The 17,797-nt window shown below is 46.5% G+C and overlaps 1 protein-coding gene and 1 long non-coding RNA gene across 5 annotated transcripts in view; one reads left to right on the forward strand and one right to left on the reverse strand.

Annotated features, from left to right (window-relative positions):
- Nucleotides 1-28: 28 nt before the first annotated feature.
- The window catches only part of LOC126568855 (AN1-type zinc finger protein 6), a 22,644-nt gene continuing 4,875 nt past the window's right edge, over nucleotides 29-17,797 (forward strand). Inside the window, exons 1-5 of one of the 4 annotated variants that reach the window (XM_050225511.1) lie at nucleotides 29-70; nucleotides 4,184-4,233; nucleotides 16,075-16,243; nucleotides 16,325-16,998; nucleotides 17,090-17,440. In XM_050225511.1, the coding sequence (XP_050081468.1) occupies nucleotides 16,900-16,998; nucleotides 17,090-17,440 (450 nt within the window). In that variant the 5' untranslated portion in view covers nucleotides 29-70; nucleotides 4,184-4,233; nucleotides 16,075-16,243; nucleotides 16,325-16,899. Of the gene's footprint in view, nucleotides 71-1,337; nucleotides 1,794-4,183; nucleotides 4,234-8,741; nucleotides 8,880-16,074; nucleotides 16,244-16,324; nucleotides 16,999-17,089; nucleotides 17,441-17,797 lie in introns of those variants that run through there. The other 3 variants (XM_050225510.1, XM_050225513.1, XM_050225512.1) reach the window with 3 other exon arrangements.
- On the reverse strand, nucleotides 3,645-5,934 carry LOC126568857 (uncharacterized). The gene is made up of 3 exons (XR_007607768.1): nucleotides 5,040-5,934; nucleotides 4,194-4,779; nucleotides 3,645-4,075 (listed from the first exon to the last, which is right to left on the reverse strand). It is a non-coding gene; the product is annotated as an uncharacterized LOC126568857 (long non-coding RNA).

A 17,797-nucleotide genomic window follows, 5' to 3' on the forward strand; every position in this document is an offset into this window, starting at 1 on the left:
GGTTTGCCGTGTCATCAATTTGCGTGTTTATCCTGAAATCAATTTCGGGTCCCTTCAACACCCAATCAAGGTACGTAACGGGAAGGGTTGGGGGCCAGAGAAAGGATACACAGAAACGCGCCCTGTACGACACCAAAATCCATCCATCCATCTCGATCGCCCGTGGCCCTGTTCCCATTTCAATATGGCGGCGCTCCGTGCTTCGACCAAGGTGCCACGGCCAATTTTCAATCGCACACATCCCGCACCGAGACGGCCTTCGCTTGTGAATTTCAGAAAAAGATGGCTCGGTTTCACCATTGAAAGCTGCACATGAAGAGCTACCAGCTGGCCAGATGTCGATATGTTCGAGGTGTCGTAATTTCTGTCCAATTCATTGCTCGCATAAAAAATCGTCGTCCACGGCTGCGATGGTAATCGAGCGAGAAGGACCGTGAGGCTGTCGCAAGTCGCTTTGGAGTGAAAAAGCAAGGAAGAGTCCCGTTCGACTGCTCGTTGCTCTCGAGCTGACCTTCCCAAGCAACTTTACCATAAGTTGACATCAAATCGAAGAAATTTGAAACATTTTTTTAGTCGAAACTAAAGGAAACTTTTTTGTTGATCGCTTCGTTCATAAAGCGACGTTGCAAAACATTTCACTTGCCTTGGCCTGATGGATTTTCAATCACGACCTTCGACGCGCATCATAAAAGCAGTAACTGCTGGGATTTGGTGTCAAGGCGACATACTGAAGAAATGCGCTGAATTTCCGTTTCGACGGATAGCAACCAAGCTACGCAATTTCCTTGCATTTGGCCGCGTTGGCTAAAGGAAAAGATATCATTTGTGGAAAGTAGAAGGAAACCAAAAAGTGGCGACCGTGGGGGTCTCTTTGTTGGCGCTTGCCCGCTTGCTAGACAGAAAATATCGGGGCTTCATCGATTTAATTTAACTTTTCTTCATCTTGTCTCTTCCTTCCACGCTAGGTAACGACAAATAACAGCGTCATCCTCTAGCACCGAGCGAACGAGGGACTACGCTTACATACCACACACTCAAAGGGATTACCAAGCAGTGCAGAGACTCTGTTGATTGATGATCTCTTTTTACCGACAGCCGCCGGATAGAGCGGGCCTCTCATAACGCGGAGAAACCTCGACTTCGAATGCAAAACGTTTTTCTTCCGCGCAGCCAAAGCGGAAGGATCGTGGATTTTTGCGCTTTATGCTGTGGTGGCATGTGAACCGTTCTTTCATTGCAAACCCATCCATCCATTCCCTCACGCGGAAGAGTTTGTGTGTGTTTTTTTTTACGCAGGAGGCACTGAACATTACATCGCACTCTACAATCGGCTCCTCGCGGCAACTGTGCATTACGTGTTGCTAATTAGTATACTGTGCGTGTTTGTGTGTATGTTTATGTGTTTCTTTGTGCGGCTGTGAGCACTGTGTCGCGATTGAAATTGAAACGTCACGAAGTGTGAGCGAATGTGCGCCGTGTGCCCGCTATCTCGTCAGTGTGATTATCCTTGAAAACGAGTGCATAAGTCCCCCCCCTTTAAGGTAGTGCGTCGTATTACTCGTGGTGCAGTGCCGTAGGAGAAGCAATAGTCACCGTTGTTAGTTCTTGTTTCGCTTCCTCTTGCCTCGATGTGAAGGCGCATATTGTCGAGTCATCCGTAAAGAACTGTCATTCTTAACAACAACCGCCCCGTAGTCTCGGTGTGCGCGTGCCCCGCGAGCATTGATTTACGTATTAATTACGATTCGAAGCGTACATCCGCTTTAAACAACTCCTTCCGTACGGATAAGCAAGTAAGCAAGCTAGCAGCACAACATGAGAGTGAGATAACCGTAGGTGGTGGCCAAGCGTCGGCTGTGAAACGGCAAACAACATTCGAATTCTGCAGCAGCTCTTCCAACAACTGACTACTCTTCATCGTTGAATGCTAATCATGCAGTGAACGGTGGAAAATAGCGACGAAAATCGAGAGAAGGGAAACGGCGAAAGTCAAAGCCTGCCGTGTTGTCGCCTCGAAACGATGCGACCTGCCAGCTCTTGGGACATGCGCGCCACTTGACACCGTTTTTTTCATCCATCTGGTTCGAGAAGCAACCCGAAACCAGGGCGACGGTCGATTGCCAGAGCGAAGCGTTTGTTGGTGGCTATCACGACGACCAGCGCACACTCTAATATACGGCGACAAATCGTTAAGATAACTCGTGAAGCTCGACGAGGGATTGGCTGTCCGTCCGATCGACATAACTTTGCGGCAATGAAGGCCGCGTTGTTGTTGGTGGTGATGGTGGTCGAGATCTTCGGAGCGCATCGCCCAAAGTATTCGTTTGCTTATTTGGTCTTTAAGCTCCTGAACCCTCCCACGGTTGCTACACTGCGCCTCCATAGCGCGCTGTCGTCACAAGCGGTCTGACAAGTGCTAGTAGCAACAAGGCTAGCGCTTGTTAGCGACTAGAGCCACCTATAGGCCGGCCTTGACGGGCATTGCGCAGAAACCTGAACATTTGAAGTCGTATCATCCTTCTCCACTACTACGTCCGATGAGACCGAGGCGACGGGTCACACAAACATAGAAGCATGGAATGGCTGTAGAGGTCTACATACAGCCGGATCTGGCGATTGCGATGTTGTCGTTCAAAATGATGATAACCGTCTCTTATCGCTTTGGTGACGTGTTGCCAGTGTGTCGTAGATGGCTACCCAAAAAGGGGCAGCTTTTTTCACGATTCGATTCCATCGTTGGGTTCTCCATGCTTGTGTAAAAGATGTTTCCGAATATAAAAAATACTTTTGTAAATTCACTAAACAGAAGCTCGTAGAGTACGTTCGGTTGATGAACAAACTCACGAAGGTGGTTATGTGAATTGTTGGCAAAAACCTGCGTTGCTAGCAGCACGCATTATAATGCAGCACCGCCCCTGAAAGGCTGCCCGTAGCGTTACGTCGAACGTGCAGCTGTTCGTGGTCACTCGTGGGCCTCATAGCAGGAAACAGAGGGAAAAGGGCAGGGAACAGGCCAGGCACGTGGCACTCTAGTTGCTATACCGTGCACGTGCTCGTAAGTAAAAATCATCCAAGAAACAACCCCGCGACTGTGTTGTGGTTCGTTTTGCACACACCTTTCGTGTATGGGACGGAGCTGTAGCTTTCCTCTGTTCTTCTCACGTGCCGCTGCGTGCTTTGAGGTCTAGCTGTGTGCAGCTCAAATAAATGTCAACCGACAACTGCAGTGTCACTTGCATGTACCACCTTTGCTGCTCGGTTGAAGAGAATGCGCCTTAGAAAGTGCCTTTTGTTGCCAGATATCCTACAGGCAAAATGTCACTAGCAGATTGCCGTAGCCTATTAGTAGAAAGCAGTAGCGCGAAAGTCCTTGGCACGTGGTTAGTACATTTGTTTTGTGCGTCTGCTGGCTGAAACACTCTTGCGAAAACGACGGTTTACATAGATTCTGTGAATGGAAAGATGACCGGTTTGTGAGGCAACTAGCAAACAATTCGCTCTATTGCATTGTTTTACATCGAAGGAAAAAATATGAAAAAATGATTTTCAAGTAATTAAAGTAATTTTTGTTCATCACTTTTTGTTGCTGTGCACGAACGAAAGCCACAGTCGCATTCAATAACCTTTGAAGGTCTTTTCCATTTACCTTATTCTGATCTTAGTTACCATCGGTTGAAGCAAAGCGAGCAAGAGTGGAATGTGCTGAACGTTTGAAGTATATAAACTGTGTTTATTAAAACGAACATTTGCTAGACTGGCTCGCTCCCTGTTCACCAGGAAATGCCAAACGTGTTTTTTTTTTTCGCCAGTTTCTCTCGATATCCTTGAGTGCAGTCGAAGCACGCAGCATTTGATCGTGACATCCGGCTTCCTTCTTTGGGCCGGCGGCTAACGGGATAACGGCATAACGTGTGTTGTTCTGTTCCGTGATTCAAACATTGAACATTATTCTACACATCATGTTCGGAGCTCCGCTCACAAATCACGGGACGAACCGTCCAAGCCGCGCGAATGATTTCCGTGTTAGGTTTTGGTGATCAATCGTCATGAAGAAAAGGCATCATGCCTTTCAAAGCTAAAATGAGGAAACGGCGCATTTTTCATATGTTTAGTAACATTGTTTGAGGTTTTTGACATGTTTTTCAAAAAATGCCTAAAATTCCTTTTATGTTCTTTGTTACAGATACACCTACCCCCCCAGTCATTTGCTCACTCGATTGACATTTCAATACGGTAAGCTGGATTTAGATGGCACATTTGATGGTCTATTTGATCCGTAGAAATATCATATACGCAGTAGACTAGACAAGTAGTACGGTTGGGAACCATTGTTAGAAATCTTGAGTGATGTTAATTCTGCAGTTGACCACAGGCACATGCGGCCTGCCTCCCCCTAGAATCTCAGTCTCAGCAACATTATCCTCTGCCCCTTCTCTGGTCATTAGATAGGTCAATCTAACGGTATTTTGTATGCGGCCATCACACGTTGTCTGTCGCAAGGTCGATTATAGGAATTTTCTCCTTTTATTTTCTTTCCGACTCTACTAGCCCCCCTCCCATTGGGGTTTGGCTTTGCATCACACACATAGAAACTCTCTCGCTCTGTTGTTTTGCTTGGCTTCCGTGCTCTCTTTCTCTTTCTTGTTCTCATTTTGCGTCACAACAAGACTTGCTTTTTCTGAAAACACACCGAGAGCATGAAATCCACGTCGCCGTTCATGGCTTGCTCTTGCCCGATAGAGTGGCACGTTGATTCCAAACGGCACTGCACTGGCACGACTGGTGGTCAGCAAACACAGCAGCCCGATTGTGAAGGAAGAAGCGAGAAAATGGTATTCGACTTGAGAAAACTCGAAACCGGATAAAGGGAGGGATCGTTTTTGAACAAACAGTTTGTTCATCCTGCTCCCCACCCCCCCCGGTCTTGCATTCACGCCTCCCAGCCACCACCCCACCTACGAATGTGGTGTTCATCAGCATTGCTAGGGGGGGTTTTGCGTGTTCTCCCAACACATACTACTACAGTCAGCTGTACCCACCAACATTTTGTTGTTCGATGCGGCGGACCGTAGTATCGCAACAAAAAGCCAAGCCGTTGGCGGTCGTCGGCTCGGGGATGGTGGTGACCTTCTTCTTTTCCCCATCAAGTGCGAGTCTGTGGCACGCGCGTCACACAAGAGCAGCAGACAGATGCGATGCGAGAGACAGATAGCAGCAGCAACCGTGCAGGTAGTAGTGCGAGAGCAGCATTCTTATGTCGGTATGATGGCGGTTGGACGACGGCAGGAAGCAACACAAAACTACTATTTCATTGTTGTAAGGAGCAGCTTTTGATCGACGTTGGTGGTAAAGGGAGGTAGTACTGCTGTTGCTGCTGCTGGCCACTGTGAACACCAATTTGCACACACTTTTTGTGTGTTTGTGTTTCCTACTTCCTAATGTGACATGGTCTCTTTTATACTGACAACGACATCATTGCGTTCACGCTAAGGTCACCCTGTCGTCTGTTTCCTTCTGTGGCGGCGGGTTCGACTTTATTTTCCTGTTGCTGCTGCTCCACACAAAGAGAAGAACTATAGTTAACAATTCCGCTTCTTTTGCCTTTGCTCATGATGCTGTATCGCAGTTCGTGTGTAAACTTAGTGTAATAATTTTTTCGTTTAAAATGCACGAAATCGGAATGAATTATTAAAGACAAAAGTGCCAAGCTCATCATCGACCCTGTGGGATCTGGAAACAAAGAAATGTTATAATGATTAATGATTTTCCTACCGAAGCGGATTTGATCTCGTCTTTTCCTTAAGGTGTCAAAAAAAAAGAACACTCCAAAGCATATGGTTTCAGGTTCAATGTTCAGTAGACGGAACAAGGAATTACGCTTGTGCATTCTACGATATCCGTTTCTTGTCTGAAGGCACAAGAAAATTGTCCGGATAGTTCAAGGCAAAACCGGTTAAAGACAATGACTCCCCGTTAGGGGGGGGGGGGGGGTGAGCACACCGTATCGAGCGACAAGAAAAAATAATTTCCCGTTACTCTTGTCCCTGTTGTCGAACAGCACTAGTTTAGGAAAATGTTGGATCCTTCAGTCCCCAGACTAGGGACTCACATACTGTAGAACAAAAAGGTATGTGCAACGGAAAAAATGCCTGTTCGCACAGACAAATGCGAAGTAGGCGACTTGCTCCCTTCTTGTTTGCCTTCGTTACGTTAGGAAGGAAACCTGACATTGCATTTGCGATACGCTGATATTGCACTGATAGAGAGCGAGTATTGACACACGAATGACTCATACTTTTTTTTTCGGTTTATCAGAACGTTGAGATAAGATTACGCTCTTCGCTTGCGTGGCGCTTGCACACGTGTTATCACAACTGGCAACTTTTCTCGTGGAGTTGTAAAGTGTGTACAATTATTACGCTTTTTTTCTAACAAAGATTTCTACACAATTTCTACGTCTTTTGCAAGCATTCCAGCTTCTCATTTCGATCTCACTTGTCTGTTGTGCGCCTTGTTCTTGACTTTCGTAATGCGGTTCATGCCATGCAGGAGGTGCCAGCGTGTATGAGTGAGCCTTGTACAAAGGTCTCGAATTACTACGCTGCTACTATTATTGCGTTGCCGATTGAAACCGTTGCTGGTTGCTGGCGTCGTTGCGATCGCACACATCGCAATGTGGCCGCATCATCCTCTCATCCTCGCCTGCGGTCATAAACCCACCCAATACGCACTATGCGTGGCCAGCAGCAGCCTACTTGGCAGCCTCTACTCCCTACCCTCGAAGCTGTTGGTTCCCTTCAAACAGCAACAGCAGCAGCAGCAGCAGCATGACAAAGTCTAAATTCAAGCGAACGTCGTCGTCGTTGCGTTGTCGTCGCGATTTCCGCGCACTCCTCCGCGTGACTCACTTCGTCCCAGTAGGCCCCGGACACAAACAAGCACACGCACACCACTGGCTTCCAGACGAAAACGGAGAGCATTAAACAAAGAGCGCACTGTGAACTGAGAAAAACCACCGGAGAGACAGAGAAAGAGCTATTATAGCGAGAGAGCGAAGGCAATGAGCAATGGGTTTTCCGAGGGTGGGAAATGCGTTTCTACGGCAGCCAGTGCGAGAGCGCAAACTGCTCCGAGAGAGAGAGAGAGAGAGAGAGAGAGAGAGAGAGAGAGAAAGAGGCCATTTGGGAGAGCAATCGGAGAGGCGTTGGACGAGAAATATCTGGTTTGCTCGCGAGCAGAATTACGGTCAGGACGAGTGGCGCCCATCATCACGGTCCTCCGTGGTTCGTCGAATTGAAATTGTCGTCACTTCGAGTCGAGTTGTGAAATCGTACGGATCTTTCGGGAAGCTCTTTGGTCGCGTTGTGTCCGTCGGTACGGTGTTGTGTGCCGTTGAGTTGGTTGCAGTGCCCTCGTTTGCCCTGTTTGCTCTGATTTTCCCATTTTCCTACTGTGTCGTTATTGCGCGCGTGTGCTGCTGGGCTCTTTTCTGTGTAGCCTACTGGGTGTGTGCTTCCGAGCTGCACCTGTTGTGTATGCAGGCCTTCTCCATCAACAACCTGCTGCTGCTGCTGCTGCTGCTGTTGGCGGAAGAAGAAAAAGAGTGTCGTCGCGAGATTAATGGTAATGTGGATGGATTCACACACTCACACAGAAACACACTCAGATCCGTATACATTTTATGCTTTTGTACGATGTTCAAGGCTTTGGGCACAGGGGGGGGAGGCGGAGTATACCAACCCGAATCGCGATAAAGGTTTCATTATTAGTTCTACGCGGGGTTTAGATTGCTACTGAATGGAATGGAGCAATTTGAATACATCATCTCTGGCTGGCTCTGGGTTTTCCTCCGTCCGCTGTTCCGCGGCCAACATCCGCGTTGTGTCGATGCTTGCTACGATGATTTGCTTTTCGTAGCTATAACCTCATTCATCCGTACAAATACGTTGCTACGCACGTGTGGCTGTGTGTTTGTGTGAAAGAATCAGTGTGAAAAGAAGGATTGTTAGAAAATCCGATCCGAGGATTACTTCCGGGAGGAATTTCGAGCAATCGAGAGGTCGAGAGAAAACGAGAGAGCAAGAGCGAGAGCGAGAAATCTCTTCACAATCATCGCACATCTGGGGGGGGGGGGGGGGGGGCGTTCATGAGCGGCTTAAAAATGTGCATCCTTGCAGACCCCGCGCTGCTGTGCATCATTCTTCTTCACCACTTTCTTCTTCTCTTTTGTGTTGTGTTGTGCATGAGCCATTCGTATCTCTTTGTAATCCACCGACCGCCCAGTTGTGTTCGCTCTCGCTGTTCTCTGCTGGTGTGGAACAAAGCTGCTATATCCGCCCGACGACCGAAGATGATCAGGTGACACACGCGATGTGTAACAACAACGGCGCAGGGCCTAAGAGTTCGTATCGCCACCTCGTTGTTTATGCTGTTTTTGTCGTCTTTATTGTTGTTGATGATGGTTGATCGAAAATTGCGACGTAAGCTCTCTGGCGACAAGCAGTACAGTAGTAGTCGGTTCGTTTTTGTCGCGATGATTGGCAGATAAAGTGAAACCCGTTCCTTGCTTGTTCCTCGGTTGCGTGTGCTGCGACCGTGTGGGTATAGTTGTGTGCGTAAGCTCGTGCTTGTTGGTGTTTCCGTGTGCGTACGTGTGTGCAAGTGTGTGTTTGTAATACTGTTCTTTTGCTTGTGTTGCTTGCTTGCTTGTGCTGCTTTTACTGTTTGTAACGTTGGTGGTGACCACCGTTTGCGCAGTTAGCAGCGCCTGATATCAGCTGGGGATTGACAAACGGGGGATCAATTTCATCATCATACCTGCAGCAGATTGTGACCATAGTATCTACGCGCGATGGTAGCTGTTTTGCAATGAACGCGAGGTAGTATGTGACTGCAAATCCCCCTGAATTTGAGTGGTGTGTGGTCGATGAAGTGTTTTTTCGATTTCTCCGTTCACGGTTGTGGCCCCCTTTTTGGCGAGAAAACCAGTGTGACGACGGCGCGACTGGGCGAATCGATACGTAACCAGTTTCCTGCAAAACCACGGGTGTGTGTTCATAGCACTGCAGCGCAGCAGTTGCGTAGCAAAGCGCACTGAAGCATGAAAAATGATAAACCAGAGGCTACTGGGGATGATCCGCGCAAGAAGATGTATTAGTGCACGTGGAAGGTTATATGTAGTTTATCTGGCTGGAGCAGCTCGCTCTGTGTGTGTCTGTTTGTGTGTCCGCGCGCGAGGGCGTTCCACGTGAAAACGAGATACGTCGCCACTACACTAAAGTGTACAGCAAACAAAAATTAAATTGTCGTGCAAAAGTGGAATGAAACCACCATCACGCGCGCTCTGGATTGGATCCCTAGGCCATAAGTAAACACCAAAAAACACAACGTCCGGGCGTACGGTGGTCATAACCAAGTGACAAAAATATACGAAACGCTAAATCGGGGTTGCCAACAAACATCCAAGCGGCTGTGTTGTTGGTCACTTCTGCACCTCTCATCTACCGAGCGCGCGGATTGCTGTGTTTGGCTCGTGGTTTAGCGATGGAAGCGAGATAATTCAAGACAGGCAGGGCAGGGTGGTGGTGGTTTTTGGGTTTTGGTTAACGAACGCGTTTACCGCGATAACCGCTTGAGATGTAATCCTTTTCTCTACGACAAACAACACAACGACCGCGAATGCGTGGGTTTTGTCGTTTTGAGGTGAAAACACCACACAGCATCAGCTGGTAATTGTCACTTATTTTCGTCGTCAGCAACCATGCCTCGGGAATTGCGTATGTGCTCCTCTCTCGACGTCATACGGCTGCCGCACTCACATAACTTGCCTCTACGATCCGCCTCGACACTGTCGTCGCCTTTTTTATTGAGTGTAGCGATCAATTTTTAGTAGTGTGTGCGCGTGTGTGTGTTTTGTGTCTCTTGACTTGTGTGCCAGTGGTGAAGAAATGTGCATGATGGGGGCGCATAGCATGAACGTGTTGTTTTTCGTAGTAGGCAGCGAGTGTGGTGCAAATGGAGCAGAGCCAGCCCCACAATGGAATGGAATGGTGGGAAGGGGTGTAGGAAATCGGTGTGACGTGTTTGTGCCTTCTGATTATTTTGTTTTTCATTTTTCTGTTTGGCGGTCCGAGACACGCGCGATCCCCATGGCCTTGTGACGTTTCTTATTTACTTTTCTCGCTTCTTATTCCCTCGCTCCCATCCGAGTGATGGTGGCGTCTGCCTTTGAACTCCTCCAAATGGAGCGAGACAGCGTAACGTGGAGCGAGAGTGCGGAGAGAGAGAGAGAGATAGAGAAAGATGGCAAGGAAGAAGCGCGTTGGTTATGGCTCGGGGGAGCACTTGTTTGTTATACGCTGACCGAGGACGGATGTGGTCTTGTTATTCCAAGCGCAGTAACGCTGCACGGAGATGATTGCTCTGTGTTTTTCCAACTTTGCATCACTTTTAGAAAATAACGTTTTCAACATTGACAAACGCGTGCGTGAATCCATGTAACAAACAATATGAGTTTAAAATTTTGCAATCAATAAGATTAATCAGTCGTTTATTAAAAATTGTAAGCTTATTATTGATTCATTTTATTCCATCGTAGCAACCGCATTAGTGTGCGATTTCGAGGCCACAGTTGCCACGTTCTTTTAGAGTGGCTTGAAATGTTCTAGCTTTGGACGGTAGTCCTTGCTGGTACTTTTTGATTTGTATGTCCGCGTAATTCACACATTCTACAGTTAATTGCCTGCTGGAAGGGTACTTTGAAGAAAGCTATTCGAATGAATTACCGTTATCAACATTCGAGGTTTAATTTTAAACGTCCGTCGAGATTCTATGAGATGATACAAAAAAGCGAATTCCGTTTATGATTTCACAAAGAGATCGTTACCCTGGACTTTGCAACAAATGCGCTGTACGGCTGCTATGCATTAGTGCAAGGAAGGGATAATAAAAGTCTTCAGTCAGCCAGTTAGCTATACAAAGAAGCAATGAATGTAAAACCCATTCCAAGAAGTCGATAGGGGGGCCCCAACTTGTGAGACCAACGCAAGCAAAGGCGCACACGTGGTGGTGGTGGTTATGGGTCGATCATGAGGGCCGCGAGAGCAGAGTCTCCGGTGGCCTAACTCGGTGGATTTGCTCGAATGGAAACCGAAAGCGCGTGATCACCACCCCGCGAGGAGCGGAGGACCCCCCCGTGTTGCACTGATCGTTCCTGGCTCCCAACTGTGTGTGCGCGCTGACCTTTTTTTCTTCCGTTTTAATCCCCTGTTTCGTGGTTCATTCGCACGATCCTAGGGGTCCTTGGCCATGTTCAATGTTAAGTCGCCTGGGGAGTAGAACAGCAGCAACGGTGACGAAGCAGAACTCCCCCCCGAACTGCTGTTGCTTAGTCCGTGCAATGAGTGTGGGTAGCGACGAGTGTGTTTGCTAGCGAAACAATGAAGTTAACAGTGTGCGTGAGAAGAGGATGATGATGATGTGTGGCCCGTGTGCGCGTCGCAGTAGGCGATTGCGTGCGTGGTTGCGAGCGTGTGCATGTGCGTGCTGATCAATTGCTGTAGGGCCATTGTGTGGTGCACAAGACACCAACCAGGTGGCCCCCGAGGGACACATTATCCGTCTCGACGCGTATCGACGCCCGAGTCCTAGAATTCCCTGACAAGGGGAAGTCATCTTGAAAGAGAGAGAGAGAGAGAGAGAGAGAGAGAGAGAGAGAGAGAGAGAGAGAGAGAGAGAGAGAGAGAGAGATGGCGGTAGTAGTTGAATGATCTGTTCTTTATCTACAAGCAACTCCTTTGCCTCCTGGTACAATTCGTTGTTCTTACGCTTCTGCTCCGTCTTCCTGCGTGGTGCGATCGAAGAGCAACTTTTCTAGAGAGATCTGCTGCTGCAGAGCGAACAGCGCGAGCTCACCACGATGATAGTAAAAAAAGGAAATGTTGGTGATGGCGCGGTGCGTTTTTGGTTCTTCACTTTAGTTGTGCTTCGGTACTTTGGGTCAGACCCCACCAGTGGTCACATACCACGCACCTCGTAGCACTCCCCTCTCTTTCTCTCTCTCGTTCTCTCTCGTTCTCTCTGGTATCAGCCAGTCGCATCTATTTCAACTATCACCGTTCTCTGTGTATGCGCATTCCACTTTGTTTTCCCTTGTTCTAGCTCTCGACCTCGACCGCATGGAAGTTCGATTCCATCGGTTCCGTGCCCGTATGTAGCCGTACCCTCCACTTCCCCCTCTGTTCGTTCAGTCTGGGGAAGACCACGATGGTCTGGCCGCGGTCTGGAAGAGGTCCTTGCTTCTCTTTTTCGTTCTTTCTCTCTTTCTACCACTTTTCGTTCTTGCTGTGCGCTAGTTGAATGACCTCAAACGTGCGGCTACGTTGAGTCAGGGCGTCGTATGTGTGTATTTGTTCATTGCGTTCGAGTCTCTCGGTCTAAGCGGGAGAGGGTGGGTGCTAAGTATACTGCTCCTCACACAAACCACACACGCACACAACTGATCGTTGAAGGGAAAAATCGTTCCCCTGCTCGTGGTCTTAACGTGCGTGCACCACCTTCAACCTGCTAGCGATTATCCCTTTTTTTCGTGTTCTGATCGTTCCCTCTCCCGGAACACGAGGGATGACAGCTGCAGTGGCTGTGGGAGGGCAGCGGGGGCTATCTGTCGTGTTCGTTTCATATTTCTTACTTCGCATGAAGCATCTCCTTTCTCTACGCATCCGTGAGAGGGACTCTATCTTGACTTAACAGCCCCCCCCTGGCACAGTACTAGCATCATGTGCGGATGTTCCTGTGTCCATGCTTTTTTCCGGGATTGTGCTAGAGTTTTAGGAACATGGAAGCTCGATTTTCTCTTTATGAAGAAATTTGCCTTCCAAACTTTTTTGATTGGACACATTGTCAATGTTGTTCAATTGGAAATTCCCGTTAAATCATTTCTAGAATAGTTGAAAAGTAAAATAAAAGCAAAAAGAACGTTAACAAAATTTGTAAAAGGTGCGTGAGATAATCAGGAAAATTCGCAACAAATTCGATCAAATGATGAAGAGAGAAGGATCGATCTACGTGGCAATATGGCAGCACAAATGTTTTACTGAAAATTAACACGCATTTCCCAAAACAAAACCAAAAAAAAATTGCGGAACTGTCTAGTGAAAGGACAGGAAGATGAAGGGGGGGGGGGGGGGGGTGGAGCATTCATTCGCAAGATATAAACAGAAAGGCGGCCGCCCATCACAATGGGCTTTTACTTGGTCTGTGGGATTCTTCTCGGGGCAAAAAAAAAGCAAAAGTAGGTTATCGTGGTGTGGGCCGTCGGTTCGTCGTGCGTTTTTTTTTTTAGTTGATTGTGGGAGCAGACAGACTTACCGAAGAAAACAAAAACCGCAACACCTTCACCACCGATTAGTGTTTTGCTGAAAATTAAGAGCAATATCTTGTTAAGATAATAAGATGGAATTGTTTTTCGGCGGATCAAATTAGAGTAGCCTTCGATATTGTGCCACGATATTTTGAATTAACCTCACAAACTTTGCAATACCCTTTTGTATGGTGTTTATATCTGCAGCGGTGATGGTTGCGTCAGAATGTATCGCTTCACGAGGCGATAAGAAATAACAACCGCCAAGCGAAAAAAAGGGACATCAGGAACGGAAACAGGGGGAGTGTACAGTTAATACTGTACTGGCAGAGTGAGCTTGGTAGCCAAAATTAGCTTTTAGCTCGTACCGATCAATGTCTCCTAGATCTTGACTCTCGCGGTAGTGACGCGCGCCGTTCTCGTGAAGTGACTGGGCACGAGATTTACGTAAGTGGCAGTTTGTTGTTGGGTTTTGGGCTTGGCTGCTTGGGCCGCCTGCCTGCCATTTGGTTGCCCGTAAGTACAGTTTAAAAAGGGGAGCACAGAGAGTGTTTTGATGAAAATGTGTACGATCGTAGCTACCATTGCCCTTAGCAATTACTATCTGTCGTTGTCGTGCATATCACGTATGAACCTTCCATTTGATTTAGAAACTGGTTATAACTATTTGCTTGTGCTGTTTGCGCTTTTGCGTGTGTAAATCGTGCAATTTTCAAAAGCTACAAATGCACAGCACAATCCATACGTGATTTTCTTACGATTTTCTGCCGTGGAAGATCTTGGCTTTTCCCCTTTCCCCCAATCCTACATTCTGCCTCATCGCAATGTGTCGTTTGTGCTACAAATGCTCGATGGTGTTGGTGTGGTGTGGTGTGGTGTGTGCCACAAACAACATGGGCGGTATACGGAAACAGGAACACATCAAAAGAGACTGCCTTTACGTCCTCCTCACCTCTTTTTCGTCCATCTGCGGGGCCTTAGGCTGGAGGGTGTAATTATTATGGATTATAAATCACCTACGCCACTACTGCTGACGGTGTATGCGTACCGCGCGTCTGTGTCTGGTATTGGTGAACATCTGCATCGTTTTCGCAAGTATTGGAATTATAAAAGTGGTTCTATACGCGGCCCATGGCATGTATTTTTGAAATGTAGCATGTTTCGAATGCTGAAAACGTTGGTTGCAACCCTTGCAGATGGTGCAAGGTGAACGAATGTGTCATCTGCGCAAACTGACTCTGTACCCAACTGGTGAGTCACTGGAGGAAAACGTATGCCGTCCCACAGCTGAGCGGGGATGGGAGGTTTGTTGCAGATCTGGGAATCGTACCATGACTCATGGCATTTCGTTTTCCGTTTGGAAAGTAATCGAACGTAATAGCTCTAGCGATGCAAATTTACATTTTTTCTCTCGTTATGCTCAATTGAAACTCAGGAAGGAAGTAACGGTGCGGCACGACGCATAAATGCACGCAGGTTGGTTATGATACCGCGCGATTATGAAAGAAGACGCTACTTGTATCCTCCTAACCCACATGTTGTCTGTTGTGTGCGTGGATGAGAGGTGGGTGCGCCAGCCGCGTGCTACGTAATTGGTAACTTTTCATCCTTTTTCCAACCCATTGGTTGGTGATAGCGTGCTCGATCGAACCTGTGCCTTTCGCTCCAACGTGCGGTAATTATGCTTCTGTTTCGCCTTCGCCTCTTTGCGCTGCTGGGTAATGAGAAGCGAAAGGTTTTTCAGATAATGTTCAAGAGAAAATCTAAGTAACGGGGAACTGATTCCGACTTCCGAAGGCTTCGTTACGCACAGCAAAGCACGGCTGGCCGCGGCTAACACCATGAGCATTTCGCTTGCATTTCCTCTTCTTTGCGTGCGTGAAAATATATCACACTTCACCGTGATGCACATTTGATATTACATAAACAAACGAATTGGGTCCGTCTGTTTCCTTTGCCTCTTTTTTATTTCTCTCTCTCTCTCTCTCTCTCTCTCTCTCTCTCTCTCTCTCTCTCTCTCTCTCTCTCTTTCTCTCTCTATCTTTCTCCTTATCTGTTTGTGTCACAACAATAGCTTGCTTATCATGTTTAGTTTAGTTTATTCTACCTACCATATAACAAGGCAACTATAATGACAACTAAAAATGATTTTGATTCTTTAATACTAGTAAACTTTTGCCTTTTCGATGTTTTCCTAAAATTAGCGTTACAATAAACAAATACAATAATTTATATAATTAACGATACGAAACATTATATTTTCAATATCGGAAAACAATGAAAGGCGATTTAATGTATTGGTAATGAGAAATAACAAGTGTTAAAGCGACCTAGGAAGAAGAGAGATGCCCTAGAAAGCAAAGAAATTAAAATGTGGGCTATGTGCGTATTTTCAATTCATCTACCTTGCTGACCTCATTCGGTTCGAGTATTGCTAATACTTCTTTCGCGTCTCCTTCCTTTTTTCTTCTTTCTTTTTCTGTATATACATCTTTCTCTCTTTTTCTCTTTCGTTCTACTATTTTGTCTTTTTTTTCAATTATTCTATTTAAATTAAGTTTGCTCTCTAAGTTTCATAGTCAATTTACTAGTTCAATGTTCAGCCAATTTTATAACATGGTTACGTTTGAATTAATCTTGTTTACTACAATTTTCAAATCAATTCGATTCCAAATAAATTATCTTAATACTTTTGTTTTCTTTCTTTTTTACAGATCCAATTGCAACCAATTTAATGTGACACGACCAAACTCGAGGCTCAACGCTTTCACCAACACCCCGAGATCGGATTGTGTGTGACACGTAAATTGTTTACTTCTTTGCCGAGCACTTACTTTTCAAGAATATTTTGCATGGTGGGCTAGAAAAGTAACTCAGAAGAAGGTAGGTTGTTATCCCTGAACGCGCTCTATCCATCAGCTGACTAACCCAGTTCTATTTCTTCGCATCTGTCTTCCATCGTAGCAACCATTGGTGTGCTGCACAATCACACTTAAACCTGACGCCTACTGACACTGAAGCATAAGGCAGCACAACTGTGTGTAAGGTGTGGTACGAAGCAAAGTTGCCAGCTCAATCGCACACTCATTGCTTTCCTGTGAGCAACCAAACAGTTGTTGTGGAAGTGAATGAAACCATTTTGAACTAGGCAGACGTAAGGCGACATTCGAACACCCCGGAGTGTGTTAAAAAAAGCGGTTCTTGTTTATATTCTGAAGTCCTCCAAATCATCAGCCGCGCCCAGCCATTTGTAGTGTGACTGATTTTCAGTGAACATCCACGAACATCGCATATAGAAAGGAAAGGGACAAAACGGACGACACTTTGCTGTCTTTGTGTCCAAAATTCTCGTATCAACCTTTTCCCAAAGGGCACAAGTAGTGCGGTTTGGTGTAGAGAGGTCAAGATTGCGATCCGTGGCATTATTGGACGCAGGAGTTGCTGCTACAAACAGAAAATCGAATACCTTCTGTACTGCTGCATAGAGACGAGTTGAAGCGGGAGATTGGTAACGGCCAAAGGGTGTAGGAAGAAATAGAATGGAGCGTGAATCAAATGCCATGACGCCGATGTGTAGATCAGGATGTGGTTTCTATGGCAATCCGGCACAGGATGGATTATGCTCAGTATGCTATAAAGTAAGTTTCCAACGATAATTGGAGCAAGGTTTGCAGTGAGGATAACAAAAAATGGTAAATATTAACGCAATAATCTTTTCAAATTCTACAGGATGTTCTCAGAAAGAAACAACAGGCACCGGTCAACAGCACACCTTCCGCTAGTAGTACACCTCCACCATCATCTGGCCCAGGCCAACCACAAACAGCCTCCTCCGTTAGCATCCGTTCCGTTGTATCACCACAGAGCTTTGCTGCCAGTATTAGCAGTAATAGCGTCAATAGTAGCAACAACAGCAACAGTACAGCAACCACAACAGCCTCCTCTGTAGCAGTACCGTCGTCTTCGTCAACCTGCTCAGCCGCTGCCGCCGCTGCCTCCTCCATTAATAGCTCGTTAGTGGCTGGCACACACACGGCACAATCAACTGTACACAGTGGTCCCTTCAGCCTGGATAAGGACGTAAGTAACCGAAGAAAATTGAATGACGTATAAATACTAAAAAGAAACTATAACTCGCACTCCCATTTGCTAATTTTCATTTTAAACTGAAGATTGAAGGGACAGAAACAGATAATATATCAGTAGATAACATCTCGGTGGGAAGTGGAGACATTAGTGAAGAAGAAGCAATATGCGATTTTGAGAAAGAAGATGCAGAGGAATGGGAAGAGTTTTACGATGACTCTGAATTTTATCACACGAATTATCTTGAAGACAAACTTTTTATCGATGGTGAAGATGACGGTGTCAAGGAATTTGCAAACATCAAAAGAGAATCGCAAATACAATCAGCTCAGAATTTAGGAGAAACTATTT

This window comes from Anopheles aquasalis, chromosome 2, assembly GCF_943734665.1.
Source record: "Anopheles aquasalis chromosome 2, idAnoAquaMG_Q_19, whole genome shotgun sequence".
Classification (NCBI taxonomy): Eukaryota; Metazoa; Arthropoda; class Insecta; order Diptera; family Culicidae; genus Anopheles; species Anopheles aquasalis.